The sequence below is a fragment of the Cheilinus undulatus genome, linkage group 21, assembly GCF_018320785.1.
Source record: "Cheilinus undulatus linkage group 21, ASM1832078v1, whole genome shotgun sequence".
Classification (NCBI taxonomy): domain Eukaryota; kingdom Metazoa; phylum Chordata; class Actinopteri; order Labriformes; family Labridae; genus Cheilinus; species Cheilinus undulatus.
Genome location: NC_054885.1, coordinates 40,439,996 through 40,465,640, shown reverse-complemented (window position 1 = coordinate 40,465,640; position 25,645 = coordinate 40,439,996). Strand labels below are relative to the sequence as shown.

General features: G+C 39.2%; 1 protein-coding gene across 3 annotated transcripts; it reads right to left on the bottom strand.

The window, feature by feature from the left end:
- Positions 1 to 1,196: 1,196 nt before the first annotated feature.
- ypel3 (yippee-like 3) lies at positions 1,197 to 24,059 on the bottom strand. Of its 3 annotated transcripts, none has more exons than XM_041816765.1 (5): positions 23,721 to 24,059; positions 9,601 to 9,719; positions 9,334 to 9,377; positions 4,129 to 4,237; positions 1,197 to 2,358 (listed from the first exon to the last, which is right to left on the bottom strand). In XM_041816765.1, exons 2-5 carry the CDS (start codon positions 9,715 to 9,717, stop codon positions 2,269 to 2,271), a joined length of 360 nt encoding a protein of 119 aa, XP_041672699.1. In that variant the 5' UTR covers positions 9,718 to 9,719; positions 23,721 to 24,059; the 3' UTR covers positions 1,197 to 2,268. The 3 variants fall into 3 exon arrangements, with proteins under 3 accessions (XP_041672699.1, XP_041672697.1, XP_041672700.1); XM_041816763.1 differs by lacking the exon at positions 23,721 to 24,059 and adding an exon at positions 13,362 to 13,712; XM_041816766.1 differs by lacking the exon at positions 23,721 to 24,059 and adding an exon at positions 13,533 to 13,712.
- Between the last annotated feature and the right edge of the window lie 1,586 nt (positions 24,060 to 25,645).

Below are 25,645 nucleotides of genomic sequence, written 5' to 3'. Positions count from 1 at the left end.
CTGACCAGACAGAAGAGGAACTTTCTGGAAGGTGTGCGGCCCGTTACATCTGGAGTAAAAATAACACAGCATTTCATAAAAAAGAACATCATGCCAACAGTCAAACATAGTGGTGTCAGTGTGATGGTCTGGACCAGGACCTGGACCACTTGCTGTGATTGATGGAACCATGATTCTGCTATCTACCAGAAAATCCTGAAGGCCAACGTCCGGCCATCAGTTCATGACCTCAAGCTCTCTTGGGTTTTGCAGCAGGACAACGACCCGAAACACCAGCAAGTCCAACTCTGAATGGATCAAAATAAACTAAATTCAGGTTTTGGTGTGGCCAAGCCAGTCTGGACTTAAATCCAACTGAGATGCTGTGGTGTGACCTTAAACGGGCAGTTCATGCTGGGAAACCCTCAGATATGGCTGAGTTAAAACAATTCTGTGAAGAAGAGTGGGACAACATTCCTCCACAGCAATGAGAAACACTCATCACCAGCTATCAGTTGTTGCTGCCAAGGATGGAACAACCAGTTATTAGGTTCGGAGGAAATTACTGTTTCACACAGGGTCAGATAGGTTTGGATTATTTTCCCTTAATAAATAAAATCATCATTTAGAAACTGCATTTTCTATTTACTTGGGTTGTCTGTGAAATATAAAAACTGGAAACATTTAAGTGTGATAAATATGCAAATATCTGTTTTTGTGATGTTGACAGCTGTTGTGACAGTTCTACAACTTCACTTCTTTAAATTAGAATGTGTAATGGACTAATTATAGGCCTTAATCACTCTGTAGTTAATGCATTAATGCTGACAGCCCTAGTTATTTTAATTGTGCCTTTAAATGGATCGAATAACTAAGAGTCAACCCTTTAGTTTAATATCAATAAAGGCTGATATCAGCCCATGGGTTAATAATACTGCAGTAGATGTTTATGCTGTATCTACTGCATCAAAGACGACACTACGATAGGACAGGACAAGTCCCTGCTGGACACACTAATTTGTTTTCATGAGAGAAAGAAAATGTTGGCAGTGTGGGAGTGTTACACAAAGATGAGTCGTGGTATCAGCCCTTATTTAAATAAAATGTTGATGTGATCTTGTGTCCATCGTCCTGCTGTACTTCTGCAGCTAAAATAATCCTCCTGTGGGAAAAAAAAAGATCATTTAACATCTGTAAGAAAAACTGGAGTCTGCAGATTTCAGACACACTGCCTTTTAATGAAAGATTCCGTTAAAATAAAACACTTTAATGAAAGAAGCAGACATTAAAAATCACCTTAAATATGCTACATAATCCTAATCACACTTTGCTCTAACACGATCGAGTAAATGTTTGTGTAAGGGCGACTCGGTGTAAGGCTGTACACGAACACATGAAGGATAGCTCTCATCAGCATTCAGTTAAAGTGGAAACATCCCCAAAATGTGCAGGAAAATCTAGATGTGAACCCCAGACTAAAGCATCTACATAGCATCCAGCTAAAGACGTCTCAGCACTCATAACACACACACACACACACCCCAACACACACACACTCACACACACACACACACAGGCACACTCAGCCTCTAGATTTAGGATTTCTTGCAGAAGACATTTGCAGGATTTAGCATTGCTAATTCAACATCTTGATTGCATTTGGCAAAAAACAGCAAAAAGTTCCTATTAATATATAAAAAAACATGTATTCACTGATAAAAAAGAAGCCCTCCCACTGCTCTAAGCATTCCCAAACCTCCAAATCACTCAGAAATGATCTACGGGTGAAACGGGCCTAAAAACGTCACTCTGCATGGGCAGCTTAAGTCTAAATGTGCACCTTTTACTCCATAGGAAAACCCAAATATCTGATTTAGAAGGTCAGATTATTTGACTCACTTTGGCCCTGGCCCCGAAGAGCGAGGCTGTTTAGAGGCCGCTGATAAGGGTTTAAAGACTCAAACTTTAAAATCCAGCACACTCACTGGTGTCTGTGAGACAACACCTCCCAGTCTCTCACACACTCACTCAGTCCATGTCCCAGCACGACTAGCAGATGGGATAGAAACGTCAGCACACGTGTTGTTGTTGTTGTGATCACTGGAAGAACATGAAGAACAGAAGATATAAGGCATCACATGCTATTCTTGGCAAAGCCGTACGAAGTGAAAGTGTGGCACAGCGATGGCTCTCGAGCGGGATGAGGAAGCTACACTGGAACCCTTTGAAGACGACGAGCGGGATGCAACTTGTGAAAAAGTCATGGAGAAAGACGACGACATCCCCCGCTCAGTCCCAGCCGTTGTCCTTTATCATGTGGGACAGCTCGATGATGTACTTCCCCTCCTTGTACTTCTGGCTCAGCTCGAAGGCTTGTTCCTGCAGAGAACGGAGATCCAACATCAGGACTACTGAGGGGTCAAAAGTAATCAAAGATGTCTGATCATCCTGTCAGACGGAGCAGCATAAGCAGACGTTTATTATGTATCTGGATTTGATTGTTCTTTATACAACTTTCAAGGGAGAAAGGGAGAGAGAAGCAATGAATATGCTTGTATAAACAATGGAAGGTTAAGAAAAGACGTAGCGTGTCCCAACAGCACGCGACGAGAGCATCAGCAACAGAATCAGCTGGATTACAGCCATTCCTGCTGTGGTATCCTGACAGACAACAGGTGACGCAACACAACGCAGTGCAAAGATTTCTGAACTATATTTATATACCGATATCAGCTCAAATTAATTTATAAATATCAGTGCATCTATGTAGGCATAAATCCAATATTATGCATCCCTAATGGAAGTGAAATTGCCTATTTAAAAGCAGGTCTGCAGGTTGGTTCCCTGCTACTCTCTGCTTTAAACTGTACAGCCCAGCGTTACTCAACCCTGCTCACCAAAGAGCCAAGTTGTTAAAAAATACTTTTGCAAGAGCCAAAGTGGCAAAAATGGGTTGAAGTGGCGATAAAATAGTGGTTTAAGGTGCTACCCATGTACGCGGACAGCCCAGGATTGTGGCCCTTCACCGCATGTCTCTCCCACTCTCCTCCCTGTTTCCGAGTCTACCCACTGTCATTCTGCTATCCAATAAAGGCACGAAAAGGCCCAAAATAAACCTTCAAAGAAAAATGGGTGAAAGTTGGCAAAAATGGGTAGAAAAAGTGGCAAAAATTGATTAAAAAATAAGTTACAGGTGGCAAAAATACTTTAAAAAAATGTAAAATGTGGCAAAAATTAGTAACTGAAATGGGCAAAAGTGACATTACATGGCAAAAGGTAGCCTAAATGCACAAAAAAGGGGAAAATGGAAAATAACAAGCAAGCTAAACAAGGCAAAAACTGGTGAAAAATGGTAAAAATTGATAACAAAAAAGACAAGTAACAGGTGGAAAGACTGGTCAAAAAATGGTAAAAATATGGCAAAAATGAGTGAAAAGAGACTAAAATGGACAAAACTGACAAAATTGGGGAAAAGGTGGCATTCCATGTAAAAAGGCAGCTTAGATGGGTGAGAATGGGCAAAACATGGAAAACAAGTGGGAAAAATTACAAATGGCAAAAGCAGAAAAAAAGAAAAAGCAGGTGAAAAGGCTGCTGTAGCCGATAAACCTGCTGTGCATATTTGCAGACTATGCTACATCCATTAATACCAATAGTTAACTTTGAGCTATCATCTGCTGCTACTGATATCTTGCAGTACTATGCATCCCCAGGCTTAAGTCCATCTGGCACACAGGAAAGAACCAGGATGAGGTTTACAATAAAAGAGTAACAAAGCAAGAGGCTCAGTGAGAGTCAAACCACCCAATTACACAACAAAACTGTGAACACCATGAAGTGTAAAATGACAAGTTGTAGAGTGATGCTGCATGGAGGAAGCTGCATAAAAACTCTTTTAGTTTTTCAGTGACACACATTCGGCTTCTGAAACTAAAGAGGCCAACACTCAGCAGGAAAACGGGGCAACAAAAATCCCCTGGATGTAATTCCTCCCTGTTCCACGTGTAGCTACTAATGCTATCAGGGGCCATCAGAGGGTGAAATCTGATGCTGAATTGTTCTTACAGACCTACATTGAAGGCATCTGTGTTAATCTGTTTGTCGAGCATGAAATCTGTTAAGCATTTTATTCACGGGGGGCCGACTCACATATTTCCAGCCCAGTGTGGTGTGACAGTTTTCACAGTAGATGTCGGCGACTGCGTGAAGTCCCGTGAGCAGCAGCCTCTCCTCGGCAGGACCGCAGCCAATGTTCACCCTAAAAGTAAACAGAGCGGTCAAACAGCAGCTCCGCTTGGGAAAACAGAGAAGTTCACACAAGGGCTGGGAAACATAGGCAGGTCGGAGATATACTCTCAGATTTTTAAACCAGATTAAGGATAGGACATATAGCTTTCATGATAGTGTATGCTTATTGAAAAGGAAAATATCTGTCAGGCCTAATGCTCTGTAAAATTATAATTCACTGTTCTTCACTTCCTGCCCTCATATGACTTTTGCAACTGGATCATGCGACTGAAAACAACCTCCTATCTCTGAGTTCAGCTAAATATTCACATATGATTTTTGGTCCCAGCCCTACTCCAGTTATTTAATCCCTTATTTTCCCAAAAGAACATGTTTCAAACTTAAACATCAAAGACACAAACTGTATTTATCACCTTAGCTTCCCTGGCGAAATAAAACAGTAGAGGGAACTCTCTCTTTCCAAGAATAAGTTTATAAGTTGGATTAAAGTGATTTAATGGATTCACATCACACAGGGCCTGTGTATTTGTGACCCACTAACCCAGTGGGAGTGTGACTAACGTGATCTGAGCCAACTTCAAGGTCCACTCTTAAGCAAATCGAATGATCTATTCAATGTGTGCTTTGTGCAAACACTGATACTGAGAATGTGCTTTCAGGGGAAAATGCACTTTTGAGGAAATTACATGCAGAGAAAACAAGGAAGATCTTAGATTCACCATGTTTTTTTGTTTCCAAAAGCCAAAAACAAAAACCTCTGAGGCACCGATGATCATAGAGGAGCAGATTTAATAACAGAAAATCAAATATCACAGAACACTGATGGCTTTATTCTGAACTTAGACAAATGAAAACCAGTTTAAATATGTAGAAATCTAAAGAGGAAAAAAAATGTATGCAAACTCCTGCATACCATCTAAATCATTCAAGAAATTCTGCAGACATATTAGTGCAATTAAGACCAAAAATGAAGGATCGTTTCCTTTCAGGTGGGGAGGGTGTCTTTGGCCCAAGTGAAGGATTTCAAGTATTTTGGGATGTTGTTCTTAAGTGAGGGTAGAATGAACTGTGAGACTGACCGGTGGATTGGTGCAGCATTGGCAGTACTGCAGACATACCGTACCGTCACGGACCTGAGCAAGAAGGCAAAACTCTCCATTTACTGGTCGATTTTTGTTCCAGCCCTCACCCTCATCATAAACTCTGGGTGATGACCCAAAGAAGAAGATCTCAGGTTCACGTGGTCGAACTGAGATCCTCAGTAGGGTGGGCTCAGCCGGAGGGACTACACATCTCATCTGGCGTGAAAACGCCTTGGAGTCCCCCAGGAAGAGCTGGAAATTTTGCTGGAGAGGGAGATGTCTGGCTGCCACCAGGACCCAGTCCCAGGGTCAGTGAAGAAAAAGGATGGATGACAACATTAGATCCTCCATCTATAGCATGTATTCCCCAAAAGTCCATGGGGCATGCTAAACTGATGTACGAGGAACATTTAGGGTGATTCCTCATTACGGGTGCAAGTATACTGGACCCTGGAGTCCAGATCCAGTCCAGCATATCGTAGTCCTGCACCATCCCTGAGTCTGCTTAAGGCAGTCTGGAGCATGATGCATCTGTACTCAGGCGTGGTACATTGAAGAAGTGGGTACTTGTCAGCAAGTAGAGGTATAAAGTGATTTTAACATCTCCTGTCTCTCAAGAAAACGCCGTATCCACGCAGCACAGACCCATTTCATCCTCTGAGTAGATGAGGACGTAGGAAGAGTTGTTTTTGGGGTCTTACAAGTATTTTCTTCTTGGAAGTTTTGCAACCATCTACTGTACCAGGCTGTGTACGTACATGCACACGTGTGCTCGGGGTAGGAGGGATATTAACAATATGGAAGAAGACCAGCAGGGGCGTGTGTGTGTGTGTGTATGAAACAATCATGCCTTATATGAAAACACTCTTAACTTTGATTTCCTCTTTAATTTAAAAAACAACCCATTTAGACCTGATACAACATTCACATGTTTACCTTTAAGGTCTGATGGAATCTGGATGGTCATTAGTGATACTGTGATAGACAAACAGCATCATAATTCACTAGATACAGATTTTAGCCAAACTCACTGGACAAGGCTCAGTAGATAAGGGACATGTCTGAAGAGGATGGTTGTTGATCACTTAGATTTGACTGAGGATTTTAAAAAATGTTGATGAAATTTAGAGGTAAACGTATTTATTTACAGTTAAAGCCAAGGTTTAAGCTTTCAGATGTTTTTAATTTCATGCCTCCGTCTTTCTCCAAGGCTGGGAAATAAAACTTTTTGTAAATGCTTAAATTCAGCACAGTTGTCTGCCTCCTGTTGAGCTGTTGTAATGACCAAATCTCCTCCAATAAAAGTCTATCTTATTTTATCTCATCAGTTTTCAGAAAGGTGTAGTTCTTGATAAGTTTTGCTTTCATACAACACTTGGGATGTCACTACACCGCGTTCCACATTATTATGCAAATGATATTTTTCTCAGATTTTCCTAAATATTATTGCAAATGACAGTCAGAATATTTTTCAAGTCATCAGCCATTAGAGCATAATTCAAATGTTTTTGAACAAACTTCATAATGACAAAAATTATCTTTTTAAAAATAAAAACCTCAAAATGCACTGTTCCACATTATTAAGCACAACAGCTTTTTAAAACATTTTATAGGTTGTAAAGAACTGAAAATGGTCATTTGTAGAAATTGCAGCATTAGGTGGTCATATTTACTGAAATCAAAGCTATTTTAATCCAAAACATCTGAACAGGCCAAGTTCCATGTTAACATAGGAGCCCTTCTCTGATATCACCTTCACTATTCTTGCATCCATTGAACTTGTGAGTTTTTGGAGAGTTTCTGCTAGAATATTTTTTGGAGGATGTCAGAATATCCTCCCAGAGCTGCTGTTTTGATGTGAACTGCCTCCCACCCTCATAGATCTTTAGCTTGAGGATGCTCCAAAGGTTCTCAACAGGGTTGAGGTCAGGGGAGGATGGGGGCCACACCATGAGTTTCTCTCCTTTTATGCCCATAGCAGCCAATGACACAGAGGGATTCTTTGCAGCATGAGATGGAGCATTGTCATGCTTGAAGATCATTTTGCTACAGAAGGCACGGTTCTTCTTTTTGTACCATGGAAGAAAGTGGTCAGTCAGAAACTCTATATACTTTGCTGAGGTCATTTTCACACCTTCAGGGACCCTAAAGGGGCCTATCAGCTCTCTCCTCATGATTCCGGCCCAAACATGACTCTGCCCCCTCCTTGTTGACGTCCCGGCGTCATTGGGACATGGTGGCCATCCACCAACCATCCACTACTCCTCCATCTGGACCATCCAGGGTTGCACGGCACTCATCAGTCAACAAGACTGTTTGAAAATGAGTCTTCATGTATTTCTGGGCCCACTGCAACCGTTTCTGCTTGTGAGCATTGGTTAGGGGGGGCTGAATAGTAGGTTTATGCACGACTGCAGATAAAAACCTGCAGAGTTACATAGACAGACTAGAAAATTCCTAGGTAAAATCTGTCCTGAAGTTATGGAAAGAAGTGATAAAAGAACACAAATTGGATGATGACATTAAAATCATAAGTTGGTGCGCTTATGATTCTGACTTCCCTCCAAATAACTTAGGTAACAGATACAATACAAATCTTGGATAATTAAAGGTATAACAGCTATATGCAACATTGTACAGAAAGAAGAGGTTATGTGTCTTCAGACATTCAAGGAGACCTTCTCTCTGGAACAGCAAGATTTCTTTAGGTACCTCCAATTAAGACATTATTACAACCAAAAAATCAAAAAGAAAGAGACTAGAGAAGCCAGTAAACCCTTTATCCAGTTGTTTGTGAATGCATATAAGAGGTATTATTTCTCAGTTCTATAAAAGCCTTCAGAACCTAAACACTAACTCCACTAAGTATGTAAAGGAAAGATGGGAGAAAGAAAGCACTCTGAAGATAACGGATACAGAATGGCAGGATATGTGTTCCTTTCCATGAAAAAGTACGAAATCTCAAGCATGGAAGAAGTTTTGCTGGAAAAATGTTATCCGTTTCTTTATTACTCCACATATGAAAGTAAAATATGACAATGGCAGCTCTCAGTGTCGGAGGAGATGTGGCTGTCAAAATGCAAACCATTTCCATATTTTTTGGAAATGCCAAAAAATACAGAAGTACTGGAAAGAAATACATACAACAATACAAGATATTTTAAAGACCAAAATACCCTTTGATTTCAAAACCATATACCTTAATCATATATCTCCTGAAATAAAAGGTATTGATAATTATTTGATTGCTGTTTTGTTGACAGCGGGTAAGAAGGCTCTTAGTAAAACATGGATGACACCTGTTGAACCCACAATTAACAACTGGATAGATGTGTCAATGGAGATTTACAGGATGGAAAAGATTACTTTTTCAGTCAATTTAAAACTGGAAAAATTTAAATTGCATTGGACAAAGTGGGTGCAATGAGCTAGGCCTCTGGGACTTGATTTTGTAAACATTGCACAGTGAGGGAGCGCTGGCTTCTGCAATTTTGTCAGTGATAATGTCTTTTTTCTCCTCTTCTTAATACATGATTGTTGTCTTTTGCAAATTGGAAGATGAAAACTGCCATTTCTGTTTTGATTGGACTATTTCTGTTTATTCTTTTTTCTCCCTTTTTTATTACTGTTTTTCTCTCCTTCTGTATCACTTTCTCTTTGGATGTAAAAAGTTCCTTTTCCTGGCTCCTTGAGTAGCCAAAAAAAATTCCAGAAAATGCATGTCAGCAAAGACCTGGAATTTGGATTTATGTACGCAAAGATTTGTAGAACTGATTGATTATGCATAATCTTGTGAAAGTGTACCATTCCACCTCCTTACATGTAAATGTAAAAATTGTATTACTGGACAATAAAAAAAAAAAAGATTGGGATTGAGGAAAGATTGCATCGATTTAAAACAAGGTGTACCATAAAGTTTAACTATTTTGACAAGCGTGTAACACACATAAAACGAGACTGTAAATCTATGATAAAACCAGCCACAGCTGTATCCTCATAGTGGAGTTTAAAATAAAATACTCACACAGAGTTGAAGAGATAGGCTCGGCCCTGGCTGCCCTGGAAAGACTAGAAGACATGGAGGAAGAATCAAACACAGTATTACATCAATAATAATATTTCTGCTTTACATAACATGTCCAAAAATAACCTGTGACTTCATTTCTGGTGTGTGCAGTTTTTCCGGTTAAGCTACTTCCTAAACAATGTGCTGGCCATGAGGGTTTTGTTATTACAAGCCATGTGAAATGATCATTAACTATGTAGGGCAGCAGGCAGACAGCGAGCTCACCTTGGAGATCAGATCGTCATGGTTGGCCAGGTGGGCGCGGCAGTGCACGCAGCTGTAACGACGATGGCAGGAGTCCAGGTAGGCCTGGAACGTCTTCGCTTTAGTCAGCTTCACCATGTCTGTGGAAGAGGAAGGAATTGGTTAGTAATTGATGACGTTTCCAATACTTTGGTACTCTTCAGTACTGTGTGTTTCAAAACGGTACAGTCTCTTATTTAACGGTGAATGGTATCAAAATGTACCAAAGCTTTAAAATACCACTTCTATCAAACAGGACAGGATGCTCCTGCACACTGCTTAAGGCCGAGTCAACACTCAGGTAGATTGTTTTCAGTGGAGGCCCAAGGATCCCAGCCCTCATGTATTCTCAGACTACTTCCAGCACGAATGTGGAAGTGCCTTTTAAGTATATTTCTCCCTCATTATGAGAAATTTACCAATGCTACAAAGCGTTAGTTTTCTGTTTAGTAAATACGTCTTATGGGTGCCTTTTTATTGAGCAAATTACCAATTTGATACAATCTTTTTGCAGCAGATATTTCATGCTCTACACATTGGGCATATCGACAGGTGTCTTTTTTTCAAGAAAGTTTAGTAAAATCCTACTTTTCCTGTCAGTGTATATGATTTTCTTGATCAAAATGAGAATAACATAAAAAATGTATCATCCCTTCAGTATAGCAATCGATATCAAATTTGCTGTACAAGCCAAAATCACAATTAGATTTTTTTTTTTAATCTCTCTACCCTAGTTTCATTTATCTAGTATTGCATTGGTTACAATGTAGAATGATTTATTACTTATGTTGGCTGAATATTAAATAAGATGAGGAACCTTAAAGTAATCGCATATCAAATCGCAATTGCAATATTGGGGGAAAAAAATCGCAGTTAGATTATTTTCTCAAACTGTTCAGCCCTATCGTCTAGTGAAGTAGTCTGTGTCTTAATTTCAAAATTAAGGATAACAATGCTAAGTTGTTTAGCCAGTGAAAGACAATTTCCATAACTCATTAGTTTAAAGCTAAAAAACTGAGAGGTAAATCCATGTCCACTTCACAGAATATTCCAGTTGTCTGTGTGTAATATCCTGTAACTTTTAAACTGTAGGTTTTTTTAATGCACGCCAGTAGAAATCACCCACTATTTCTGTGCATAAAAATTAGGTTTTCTATTAGCCAGTTATACCAGGTCTAGTCCCTTGTGCTTAATAGTTTAACATGTGAAGGTTTTTTGTCATCAGTTAATAAATTGAGGGCATTAGAAAGAATCTGGTTCTTTATCAGATCTCCAAATATCTGATAAGAGCAATGAAAATGGTCCACATGGTCTCCCTAAAAAATCTGACCTAAATAAATGCACAGATACTGGTCCAGCAGCTGGCTGCATTCATATTTATTTTGGCAATCAATTTAGCGCCAACGCCAAGTTCAACAACCTTCAGGCTGGTCAAACCGTTAGAAATCCTCTGCTGACTCTGGCCTTTAACATCTTTGAATGTTGAATTAATCTACACATAATAAGGGAATTCTCCCTTAAAATTTAAGTTTGACACTTTTTCTGATAAGTTTGACTGCTGAAAAATAAAAACATAAGCCTCAACACACACCAGGAAAATGAGGATAAAGTTACGTATTACCTTATAATACAAGCTTAGGACCAGATTTAACACCATAAAGTTTGCACATTTCACAGATAATATCTAGCGCATTCCTTCACAAACAAACTTTCATTAGAAACAGAGAGCATGTTTTCTTTTCCTTCCCATTTCCATACACAACTACCTTCTTTTGTTCCACCTTTTTCTTATTAGTAATCCTACTGCAGTTCTTATTATTTATATTATTTCTATTTCTTTGTTCACTGTGTACAAAAAAAACCTCAAGACAAAGTCCATTCACAAACCCTCTTTGCATAAATCCTGTTTCTGGCTGTAGTAGTCACTATTTAATCTCTTTAACAAGTTTTTCGATTAAGCCTGGTAGCTTTATTATGCATCACTAAGATTATTTTCCACCACTTCCGCCTTTTTATTTCCCAGGCTTAAACTCTATTTTTAGATTTCTTAAGGTTAATCTTTAATGGGAAATAACTTTATAGCAGCCCTGATAAGTAATTTGCAAATTATGAATCATTTAATAATTACAGCGCCAACTGAACAGCATTTCTTGTTGTAAATGAGCAACTTAATGAGGCTATTGCAGGTAGACAGGTTAGGTGCAGTCTACCTCCAGAAGCTTACTTCCTGGTTTAGTAAAGTGTGCACAAACAAGCTGCCCTCACGTGCTGTGGGGACAATCAGCAAACATGTTTCCTGCAGGGGAGTTTTATTGTGTGGACTCTTTCCAAGTAGAGCTGTCATGATAGCAGAACTTTAACTCATAGTAGTAAAACTCAAACAACACCAAGGCAGCTAAAAAACACAAGTCACAAGCACCTCATACTGGGGCATTTCTTGTTTTTAGATATTAAAAGTGCAATCAAACTCTTGTGAGATGTCTAGATTGCACAAAGTGCACATCTATGTTGTGTATGTTTCACTGATCTTCCTACTTTGGCGAATGTGCAGGAGTTTGCTTACAATATCTGACAGATTCAAACCTCTACTGAGCTACTTCCTTATGAAATAGATGCAGTTTTAAAAGCCTATGGCCAAGTCAAAAAAACAGCTAAGAGAAAATTTAAGTAGAGGACATTCTTTATGAAATTTAACTGAAAGGTTATAAGCTTTTTTACAATCTTTTGGACTCATTTGCAATTTCTGTGATGGTGTAAGGATGTAGCAATAGGAGGTTATTCACATAAGGCAGCTCTAAGTAATATGAGGCAATGTTGTCCAAGTTTTGCAATGCAATGATACCTTACGATATTGTATGCTTTATATCAGCATCTCTCTTATTTTAATGCCCTATAGTTGCCCGAAACCATATCTATTTCATAAGGAAGAGGCTCAGTAGAGAAATGGATCAAGAAAATGTTGCAAGCTAACTCCTGCACATTGGCCAAAATAGGAAAAGTATCGACACATTTACATCAGATGTGCAAATTGAGCAATTGAGACGGTTTCACTGGAGCATTAGTACATTTTTAAATAACTATAAACATGAAATATCTCAGACTGGAGGCTTGGAGCTTGTATTTTTCTTTCCCTTATCAGACATGTTATCAGCAACTTTTGCTTGAAGATCTTCAGTCATAGTACGTCCAAAATTCACGCAAAGACACAGCAATTGCACATAACATTGGCATTTTTTTTAATGCTGCAAATGTTGTCTGCAATTTTTACATTTTGCATGAGTTTACTTCCAGTTATTGATAATTAAATACAAGAAATAAACCAAATTAATGCCTTAAAAACAAGAGATGGCCCAATATTGTGAGTCTATGACTTCTGCTTATATTTCCAGGATATTAAACAGCCAATCTCATGTGTTCGCTTCAGTGTGGTTCAGTTTGCATCGTTTAAATTCTGGCACTGTTTCAGCTATCTGGAGTTTATTCGTTTATTGCCTTACAGATATAAAATATTAGATACTGTAATGTGTGCCGTGGTATTTCTGTTCTCTCAACTAATGAAAGGCCGTGTATTTGTCAGAAAATAACCTTAAAAACTTTCTGAAAAATAATTTTAGCTACAACAGGAATCCTCCACTAGCTCTGAGCTAGCTTGCGTGTTAGCTTGCGGCTAGCTCCGCTGTCATAACAAACGTTAGCTGCAAGCATGCGCATTACAGGATATAATCCCGTTTTTGTGAACTCACCTGACAACAAAGAAGATGTTTAAAGTCTAAACGGAGGGAGGGTTGGGTTGGCAGCTGAAAAAACGTCCAAATTTAAGCAGTTTTTTGTCGGTAGACCTGCTCGGGGTACAAACGGTCGGCCACGCGCTGGCGGCAGCTCGGACAATAAAGACAGACAGACAGGCTGTTTACCCGCGTCTCCTCTCTCTGATAAATAACCCAGCTCTTCAGCCTCCTTTGACGGGAATTCGGTTTAAAATCAGGAGCTAAAATCCCACAATGCTGGCAGGCTGACAGCAGGAGGACCGAGCTGCGGCACCGGCGGGAGAAAAATGTGGTTTGTTTATGAAAACACGCAGAGGAGGAAGTCTGCAGAGTGCAAAACAAAGGCTGTCCACCAATCAGAGGCCGCGGCAGACGCTTAGAATGTGGGTCATCCAATCAGATTCGACTTCGCGTGAGCCCTGTATGGTTATCAGTGTGATTCTTGTACTGTTCATTTATGCTGTTAGTGGGTTATTGTCACATCCTGCGGATTAAACTGGGATGAAAGTCCTCCATACTGACTGTAAAATAACAGGATGTTTAACCAGGATTCATGGATACTAACCCCGGAATAACTTAATATTCTGAAACAGGAAGCAAAGGGGGGTGTTTTGGTTATTGTGGTTTCTCGGTTTGTTTGCATGTGGCCTCACGTTTCTTCTCCCTGTCAGTCAGTTTGTTTTAGACGGGAGCTCTGAAATTCCTCAGCACAGCACCATCCACAGTTTACTGTTAAACAAAGTATCAGAAGATTCTTCTTACCTAAAATGGTGCATCATATATCCATTAATTTTAGTGTTAAATAACATATAACTTACAGTTAGTCAGAAATAGTCAAGCAAAATCTGCTGATTGTTGTCTCTGTTAATGATATTATCTATAATTAATCTCCATAATTTATTTTGCAATATTCATGCAGTGGATGGGACCCTTGGACAAGGACATCGGTGTCAGTGACGCCACACTTAGACCAAAAAAAAAAAAAAAAATCACTCAGAATCTGAATGGAACCAGGCCCAGAGAGCAAGTGTTAATCAGGGGTTAGCGCTAATGCTGCAGATCCAGCAAGCATACTTTGATATTATTAAATAGCATCTTTTGAGGGTCCATTTAACGAGTCTTCGGGGGCCTTTTGGGGGTGGGTCTTGACCTGGGGCTAGACCAGACTACTTTAGATGTTGTGAGGTTGTGGCCCATGCACATCTGTGCATGTCTTCCAGGTGGGGGCATGGTTTCAAATCAGACTCTTAGCACTGCTCCTGCATGCTCCTGCACAACCAGGCCTCTGCTTTGAAAGCTTTGAATATGCTCTAAGTCCAACGCCAAGCTGGCTATGTTGCTGTTTGACCAGTAAGCAATATGCAAATACTCAACACTTAGCAAACAATGGGCTATAGATGCTGGCAGTCATATTTGCACAAAACCCAGTAATATTACTGACCCTCGTCACTCAACGTGGTTCTTTGGCTTCTCACTTCTTTGTCCGATTCAGCACCCTCTATTTAACAACAAATGCACGCCGTTTGTGGGGGGGTCAGCAGTATTGCACATAAATGTCATACATTATGTGAGTAAAATTGCAGAGACCTTTGGGGGGCACCAAAGTGCACCAAACTAAAATCCAATGGTTGCTTTAAATAGGTTGGAAATTCAATGTAAAATGTTTCAAATGAAAACTGGCCAAACAAAGAACACGAAGAAACAAGGAAAAAGTTCATTATTGATGAAAAACAGGGTGTAAAATATTTGTTAAACCTTGAAAATGAAATGTTACACAATAAAGAAAAATCCACATCACAAGTTACAAAATATAAAATGAATTTCTCAGGCTCTGTTTTCAACCTAAACCTAAATATAGTTGATGTACAAGTCAAAAAGCAAATATTGGCCTTTTAGAAGCAGTAAACAGTGAAGTTCTTCTACATTCTGCTTTGAAAAGTTGAAATCACAGGTTTCAAACTCAACACTGCTGCAGTTTTATCCGGCGGGGCCGGGTCTGCTGATTTCCTCCAGTATAGAGATGTAAATTTAACCCTGAAGATTTTAAATATCCTTTGTTAAGTCATAAAAATTCTGACTTAAACTTAGCATTTTAACTTTTTATCTCATAATGTGAACTTTTGGATTCCTATTTTAAATTTCAAGTCATACTTTAAATTTTAATCCCATATTTTGACTTTTTAACTCCTAACTTTTAATTTTAATCCCATATTTTGACTTTTAAAACTCACAATTTAGAATTTAATCTCATATTTTGACCTTTCAGATTCACAATCTTAAATATCAAGTTACATCTTGATGTTTTAAACTCAACATTTTGATTTTTTATGTCATATTGTGACCTTTTCAACTCCTAACTTTGATTTGGTATCCCACATTTTGACCTTTTGAACTCCTGGTTTTGTATTTTATCTCATATCTTGACCTTTAAACTCATGATTTTTACTTTCTATCTCATATATTTTCCTTTTGAAAACATTATTTTCACTTTTGATTTTGTGTTCTGACCTTTTCAACTAATATTTTGACTTTTTAATCTCAGATTTTGAGCCTTTAAAGTTATCATTTTGAATTTTTTAAAATCTCAAAATTATTTATCATCAGTTTTTCTCCCCTTTAAATGTATTACCTGTGAAAATAAGGCTGACAGTCTGTGGTTTAATGTTGACCCTGTTAGGCCCTCAGGTTAGACTTAAATTCAGATTTTGGCCCCTGTTGAGTTTGAAGTTGACACCCCTGGTTTAAATAATCAGTTATCAAAACTTCGGCAGTTTAATTTTTCCATTTGACTAGCCAGATTTATTAGAAATCCTCTCCTCTTGTTGGTTTTTGCATCATAACTTTTTCTTTTTAGGGTATTTAGTCCCAACATGTTTGAATCTAACTCCTCTTAATTGCAATAATCCACCCAGACTCCCAAAAATGTGACGGATCATGCTCTCTGTGTCACGAACAGTCACTGAAACTCAAGCTGAGATCACAAGAACCTTATTTCTCTCATTCTGGGTCACTCATTTGAACCTTTGCTCTTTGCATGGACTGATCCACTTATGTGCCATTAATTCATTGTTACCCGGCCGAGCGGGGCAGAAAAATACAGCCTTTGTTTCACAAACAGAGAGGTTGATTATTATCACAGCGGTGTGGCTGGACTTTGAACGCAGCCTGGGAAAATAAGGACACAGGTGAGGCTTAAACTGCACATGTGAAACCTTCGTTTTTACCATAAGGAGCACAGGAGGGGATTTATTCAGTGCAGATGAACAACACAGCAAAGATACACCATTAAACCTAGATTTTTGGAGATATATTTAATTATAATACTGTTACGATATAATCCTTAGACAGCGTAAATTTAGTGTTTTTCATTGTTCATGTGGAAAAAAGGCCTGTTGGAGATGGAGTTCTGGTTTCATCTTTTACGTCCCCTTTTCTTCTTCGCTGCTCTTTGTTTAGAGCGACAGCGTCAGAATCTTATGGTTTGGTTCGTTTGACCGAGGGCGATGTGAGTGCGAACCAAACCAAACTATCCGGTGGGAAAACGACCTCAATGTCCCATAAACAACAGAGAGACTTAACTCCACATAACTCAGAAAATGAGATACCTACAGAGTTAAAAACAGGATGAGAACATGAAACTGAGACTGTTGAAGTGTAAACTGCCAGTCATGACATAAATGTGATGGTTTCTCTGGTAGCTGTCACAGAGAGCTCACAGGTCCAGCAGAGCCCACAGATGATTCCTCCATTCAGGCTGTAGCATCTTCTTTCTTTATTTGAGAGGATCGTACTTCTCGTGAGTGGGCGTGGCTTCGGCTCATCCAACCGACACGCTCACACCATCTTTGAGTAGATTTTACTGTCTCATCTTTCATAACTTTGAAGCTTAACATTATAACCTAAAGATGTTTTATTTGACTGAAATTTTGCCTGGTGGTTCAAAACACTCTCATCTGTCATATAATAAACCTAAATACAGATTGAATTTCACTTCACAGGGTCTTTAAGTTACCCAAATGTAAACAGGCATATCTCAAATGACTAAGCACAGCTTAAGCTGACATATTAGGGCCTCAGATATGTATTTTGAATGTAAACAAGGGCAAAGACTGACTAAAATAGCATCAAAATAGATTCTGATTATCAAAAAAAAAAATCAATTTGAACAGCCCTGGCCCCCACATTAAAGTCTAAGACCCTCAAATTTGCCTAAAGAATATAAATTTGCTAAGTCACATGCACACACGATTCTTAAGAGAATGAGAGCTGATGCTCTGATTGGTTTAATTCATGTAGAATTAAGCCACTTAATCTGACATCTTCAACTCTGAGTCTGAGTTCACACCTCAACAAAGAACCTTCAAGTTACCAAAATGTTAATGGACACATCTCAAATACTAAGCCAGGGCTGTACAGTGTGACATATATGTGGCAAATGCTACAAGAAAATTGGTCTGTGCAAAGAGGTTTTCACTCCTCATTGGACAGGTGCTATGATAACATGAGAGAGGTGTGTGCATGCCAGACGACTTGTTGCCCCAAAGACTTCACTCCACTTTGATTTGAGATTTGAATTTTAAGCCCAGTCCATTTATTTCTTATTTCTGGTACATTTTAGACTCAAGCAAATATTATTTTTTCCTCTCATCATGCGCAATCCTGTGCATCTGGAGCGCGAGCGGCCACGCTCCGTGATGCTGAGAGACTGACCTACAGCAGCTCTAACTGACGGGGCAGGCTCAGGGCAGACGCAGTACAGGTGTCATTATGTTGAAGAGGAGCGCTGCTATGATCCCAAGTTTTATTTTAAGGCATGTAGGCTAGACAATGTTAAAAACGTGTATCTAATAGCTTACTTCTCCGTTAGCCTCGTCCTTTTCAATTACGCTCTGACGGTCACAGTGAGTGGCGGTCAGTGAGAGGACACAGCTCTCAGTCTGTGCTAACTTCCCATTAACGATTAATGTATAAAACAATGCATTTTGTCTCCACTAATATCGTAGCTGCTTCTGTTTGGTTAACAAGACAATACGCATCTGAATTTAGCATACAGGTCTGATATGAGACGGACAGACAGACAGCAGTGTACGAGAGAGAGAGAGAGAGAGACAGGGGCACGGAGGAGTAGATCAATACAGCCACACACTGCATAAACTTTGTGTTTATTGTTAGGGTAAAGACGCAATTTGGAGGTAGTTTTTTTAAATTATCGTTGAACTCCAACAGTACTGATGTTATGATTACACTGTTAGAGAGAAAAGAGCGTCTGTTCATTTACATCAGCTCTATAAACATCAGACCCCAGTGTGATACTACAATATGGACCAAACTCTAACAGTGTTTAATGAATGTCTACTAATGTTAGGAATATTTTCCTATTACTCTGGGTATCAGTAAATATATAAGGGGTGTCCAAACTATGGTCTATGGGCCAACTGTGGCCCTTGGTCCTTTTTGAATTGGCCTGCAAGAAATCCATTAAAAAGGCCCACATAAGAACATCAAACTTTACTATATTTCTTGGTTTGAAAAGGGATGCACAATATTGGGGTTTATAAAATATGGGGATGTTTACAAATTAAATTTAGCTGATATCAATACCAATATATAAATGTAGTTTAGACCTAACACTTCAGTCCTTGAAACACAGTTTAAGGATGAACAAGGAAACATACTTCTGTCTCTAGAATGCATTAAAGTTTAACACAGAAAAAGACTTCAGCTGTCTGTTGGTTCTGTCAAAAGTAAAAAAAAAAAAAAGATGAATACAAACAAAAGGATTCCAGCAGCAAATATTAGCACAGACTGAGCTCATTTGCTCCTCTGTCTGATCTCAAAGTCTGATTTCCAAATCATACTGCTCTAATCATCTTCAAGCACCACACTTCTGTAAAGTTAGTCAGCTTCCAGCAGTTTGCTCATTTTGTGTCTGAAAGTGGAGCTGAACCATCAGCGTCTCTCTTCTCTGTGATTGGCTGTTTGCTTTGGTAGACATTAATGAGAGCTGCATTTTAAGCTGTTTAGTTCTTGTTATTCAAGTACATTTTTTTACCAAGCATATATTTTGGTTACATGTTGGTTTTAGAGATCTAAAAAACATTTTATATATTGTGCTACAGGTTTTTGTTCTGTGCTACAAGATTGTCAACCTGTAGCACCAGAGCTATGGGCAAAAAAACTTAACTTACAGCCCTGCTTATAAATCACACCATCCAGATTGAGTAAATTTGATTGTGGTTGGATGAGAAGTATAAACATAATACCACTCTGACACCCTGTTGAGTTGTACGCGATCCATCGTACCTGTGCACGACACAAATCACGTCACACTCCAGTAAGGAAATATCAGACGTATGTAGCCTCGTACGAAGACGTCCGTGGCAGAGACTCAAGAGAACTGGAGCGAAATGTCCCAACCAATCACCAGCGAGGAGGTTGGTAGCACACATATATGGTTCTTGAATGTATTTGCATCGTACTAAAATGCATTCATTTTCAATGGGCATAAATGCGGCTGAAACAGGTGCATCCCAAATCCTTCAACATTAACATATTAATATAACATCATAGTCATTATGGCCTTTAGAAAAATGTTTTTAGGGGAGGTGGGGTAGTGAACTATAGGCCCCTGTGGCGCGGCCTGAGCTTTTTTCCTTAATGGCATTTTTCCCCCTTACATTACTTTTACTTTTATCCACCTTATTCCTGGGGCCGCTACTGTAAATCTGAATATGGGCCAAACTTCCGGAGCTAAGGTGGAACTACATAATTACATGTATTTTAATACAGCAGCTAACGATAGATGCTAACTACGAACGACAGTTGTTTGATATGAATTCACCGCGAATTTGTAAATTTTGATATATTTTTGTAATCACATGTTCACATTGTTTGTTTTGTAAACTGTAAGTAAGTAAATAAGGAGGATACTACATTATTCCTGGGGGGTCTACTGCTCTAAATGTGGTTGGAACTTCCCATACAGTAGCAATAATAGAAAAACACGATTCTTCTAAGGGCTGACTAAAGTGATTTAGCGTCAACAGTGGTTGTTCTGAAGTAAATGAATATTTGCTGCAATAAACACTGCTTCATTTTTAACTAAATGAGCTGAATGTTTAAATCATATTTTCTGTAATGCTCAGTACCTGGTGCTTCGGTCATGGTACTAATTACGTGACAAAGGTAAATATATGTCTTTAACAACAGTGTTTTAAACATGCTGTTCACTGTTGAAATGCATTTGGGTTGTTCAACATTAATTCATCATTAATTTAAAACTTGACATTTACCAAACTGAAGAGCTGACAACTTCAGTCATGGATCATTTTATTTGATATAATTCCTACTTTTAAGAGGGATTAGTTGGTGGAATAAGGATTTCAGCAACCCCACAAACTACAAATGTTATCTGAAGGTGGTGTCCAAACTCATTTAACAAAACGTTATCGTCTATTACTTTACTGATATGAAGCTAATAAAGTTAGCTAAATATGCTTGTTTAGGTTATCCGAGGTAATGTCGTCACTTTGTACTCTTTAGTAAAGGGCAGAGAAATAATATTATCCCGTTTGAGGTGAAGCAGTCGAAAGTTACATATTTCAATGTCCAAATTGCTCTAAAAATTGCGTTTCACATCTTGTATTCAGTGCAAAGTCCCATTTACAGTCATGGAAAAAATTATTAGACCACCCTTGTTTTCTTCAATTTCTTGTTCATTATAATGCCTGGTACAACTAGAGGTACATTTGTTTGGACAAATATAACGATAACAACAAAAATAGCTCATAAGAGTTTAATTTAAGAGCTGATATCTAGCCATTTTCCATGGTTTTCTTGATAATAACCTATGCTTTTAGGCATTCCGTGTTTTCTTTTCTGTCTGTTAGTCACATGATACACACAGGAGTTAGTACTTGATTTCATAACCATTGTTTTTGATGACTGCAGCCATGCGTCTTGGCATGCTCTCTACCAGCTTCTGACATTGTTCTGCTGCCCATTCCTGTTGCAAAAATTCAACCAAATTTGCTTTGTTTTTGGGCTTGTGGTTCTCCATTTTTTTTTTTAAAGATTTATTTTTGGCCTTTTTTTGACAGGACAGTGGATAGAGTCGGAAACAGAGGAGAAAGACATGTGGGATTTGAACCCAGGTCGCCTGCGCATATGGTATGTGCCTTAACCACTTGACTACCGGCGCGCCATGGTTCTCCATTTTGAGTTTGATGATGTTCCACAGGTTTTCAATTGGATTTAGATCTGGTGATTGAGCAGACCAAGGCATGGTTTAAATGTTCTGGTTCTCCATCCAGGCTTTAACTGACCTTGCCGTGTGGCAAGGGGCATTGTCTTGTTGGAAAATCCAGTCATTCGAGGCAGGAAAGAGTTTATCAGCTGATGGAAGAAGACTGTTTTCAAGAGTAGCCCTGTACGTGACCTGGTTCATTCGCCCTTCACACAATTGCATTTGCCCTGTTTCACCCATACTGAAACAACCCCAGATCATCACCAATCCACCCCTATGTTTTACTGTAGGGGCGAGACAGTCTGGTTTGCAGGCTTCTCCAGGCCTCCTCCTAACCAGTGAGTAAGGAGTGGGCATCAACTTAAAATTGGATTCATCACTGAAGAGAACCTTAGCCCAATCATCAACAGTCCAATCCTTGTGATCCCTAGCAAAGAGTAACTGGGCCTTCCTCTGCCTTTCATTGATGAAGGGCTTCTTCCGTGCCCTGTGTGACTTCAGACCAGCTTCAAGAAGTCAGTTTCGAACTGTCCTTGCTGAACAAGTCACATTTCTCGACAGTGCCCACTCATTTTTAAGGTCCCTGGAGGTCTGACGACGATTCCTGACACAGGAACAGATGAGTGTACGGTCCTCTCGTGGGGTAGAAAGACGTTTCCTGCCTCGACCAGCTAGCAATTTGGTAGTACCATGTTTGGCTTGCTTTTTCTTGGTGTAACGAACGGCTGTCTTGGAGATCTTCAGTTTTTTGGCTACCTGTCTCTCACTCATGCCAATTTCCAGCAGTGCCAAGATGGCTGCCTTTGTGGCTTCACATAATTCTTTTGTTTTAGACATTATGTTGGAGCTGACAACTTCTGAGTTGTGCTGCGGCTTGAATGTAAGCAGTAAACCACTCTAGGCCTTTGCATGTGCAGTGCTGCTTATGACATGAAATGGCCTCTTATATACCCCGGGAATACAATTAAGCTTAAGCATGTCAAATAGGACATAAAGTATTATGGAATCAGCTGCATTTTTTTGTCATGTTCATTGTATTCTTCAGGTGATATACCTTTAGTGGTATCAGGCATTAAAATGAACAAGAAATTGAAGAAAACAAGGGTGGTCTAATAATCTTTTCCATGACTGTATATAGAAGGGACAGGAAGTTGCGCTCATCTTTCACACAAAGAATCATGGGGACTAGGAATAAGGATGATACTTTAAGTAGTTTTGAAACCAGTACTTTCACACTTTTACTTGAGTAAAAAGCTTGAGTTGATATTTCAACTTCTACAGAAGTCTTTTTAAACCCTAGTACCTATACTTCTACCCGAGTAATGAATGTGAATACTTTTGACCCCTCTGACCTTTCCCCCCTGTTCTACCCCCATGAGCACTATCAAAGATATTAATGACAGAACAAGCACTGATGTGAGTGCATGTGAGTCTGGCTGTTACAGAAAATGCCATTTATCACTTTCAGCTTATAATAACATCAAGCTGGGTGCCTGACTTTAAAAAAGGGCAGAAATGACAAAACTGAGAATTTATTTCTGTAAAAATAAGCGCAGTCGTCTGAGTCACTGTTGTAAATCAATGTTTACGCTTTTATCATTACGGTACCGGAAGTTCATCCACATTCATACCAACAGTTGACCCCAGGAATAAGGTGAACATTTTAATTTATTGTTTTCACTTCGTGCTATGTCTTTTATTGGTCTTCATATTTTAAACGCCTTGTTTTTACTCTCTAAAAAATTGAATCGCTGTATGAATGAATTAGGCTCTATAATACTGATGCTATAACCAACAACAAACATAACATACAGGCACAAAACTTATATTACCCAGAATAGAGCTGAAACGACCGCTAAACAACAAAGTAGCAGTAACTCCGTTTAAAATGCCTTTAACCTGTAACAACAAAAACCAGAGACCGTAACAAATGGACCACATTTACCTCAGAAACACCTGGATTCACCAGTCACCTCAGGCGCCATGCTAGCGGGATAGCTCCCGCTAGCTAGATGTGGTAGCTAACGTTAGCTAGAGAGCTACATAGCAAACAACAGGATAAGCTCATTTCAGCTCAGTGTTTTACTTACAGCATCAACAAACCACCACCAGACAGTCTTCTTCACCCTCTTCCTCCTCCTGGAATCCACCATGTCGGGGTAACGAAGTCCTTTAGCATGTTAGCGTTTAGCATCTTCGGCTAGTATTAGCAGCCCATAAACTCCCGTTCTCTCTCGTTTTGTCACCATTATAAAGTTAAACGCTGCTAGTTAGCTTTGATAAACTAAGGTAAATCAATAAGGTGTGTTTTACTCCATTGACTCGTCTCTTGTAATTGTAAGAAAAAGTTCTCTTGGCAGCTTGTAGTCGTTTCTATACTCTCCTGATGTGAAATGTTTAATGTCAGAGCTTTGACTGTAGAGGAGGATTTTCACCATGTGGGACAAACACTTCAAGATTTTAACTCAAACCTGGTTTTAATGTTGTTAACAGTATTTAACTGGTTATATTTTAATCTTTTTCATTCATTCCTCTTCTTGTTTTTCACAGAATAGAGTAAGTGAAGATGTTTCTCCTTTATGTGAGAAATAAAAATCTAGACTCAGTGAAGCCTGTTTGGTGACTGAAAGCATTCAGAGCAGTTTCAGGTGGAGGAGTTAAACACGTGGAGGAACAATACAGAACACGAGGAGGACCAGAAATATTCAAATAGAATTCAGACAGGTATTGTCAGTACTAAAGATTTCTTTATGCTTTATTTTTTAGCATAATTCTCATTATTCATCATGGACATCAGTGCTGGCATCATGAGGATGGAGGCTCGCTCAGCTGCAGGAGGTGTTGGCTGGCGTCTGCAGCTTCATCTCTCTCTGGTTCTCCTCTCCTACTCCTGCAGGACGTCTGCTCGTCTCTGATGAAGAAATCAGTCTTCATTTGGTGAAATCTCCAAAGTTTTCAGGATTTTTTTCCATAGGGATGTTTCTACTGATTGTAATGTTGTTTTAAGTTGTTTTAACTGAACCACATAGGTTTGTTTTTTTAAGTGCCTTTATCTATTTAAAGGCTTTGAAAGTGAGGAAACCTATTATGAAGTCACCAACAGAACCTGCTGCATCAAAATCCTGCTAACATTTGATTCAGTTATGTTGAAATGTTGAAAAGAAAACATTTTAATTCAAATCCTTACTAGTAGGACGTCTAAATGTTTTCTAATCATACTCTCCTGATGTAAAATGTTTAATGTCAGAGCTTTGACTTGTAGTCATGTGGAACAAACACTTGAACTCATCTTAAAGATTTTAATTCAAACCTGGATGTAATGCTGCTAACAGCATCCGATTGGTCATATTCTAATCTATTTCCCTCATTCCTCTTTTTTCTCCTTTATGTGAGGAATAAAAATCTAGACACAGTGAAGCCTGTTTGGTGACTGAAAGCATCCAGAACAGCTTCAGGCAGACGAGTTAAACATGTGGAGGAACAATACAGAACAAACAGAACCAGAAATGCTGATAGAGAAATGAAACAGGTTGTGTCGTATTTTTTTTAGGTTTATTCTTATGCTTTATTTTTGGATGAATATCTGTCATGGATATCAGTGCTGACATCCTGAGGATGGAGGCTCGCTCAGCTGCAGGAGGAGGTGTAGGAGGAGGTGCTGGACGTGTGTCTGCACGTTCAGCTCTCTCTGGTCCTCCTCCTGCAGGGCGTCTGCCCCTCTCTGATGAAGACCTCGATCTTCCATGTGGTTAAATCTCCAAAGTTTTTCAGGATTTTTCTTCCAGGGATGTTTTCACTGTTGTTTGCGATCTGGAGTTCTCTCTCCATCTTATGAATGGCTGCTTTCTTGTTATAGTCACCATAAATATCACAACTAGGTCACATGTGGACCTGCTGGCGGTCCTCGATGTTTTCTGTGATCTGCTGCTGATCAGTTCTTTAAACCCCAGTTCTTAGTGAAATAACAGAGTATCAGCTCACTTTAAACTGGAGCAGATTTTAGTGGAAGTGATCA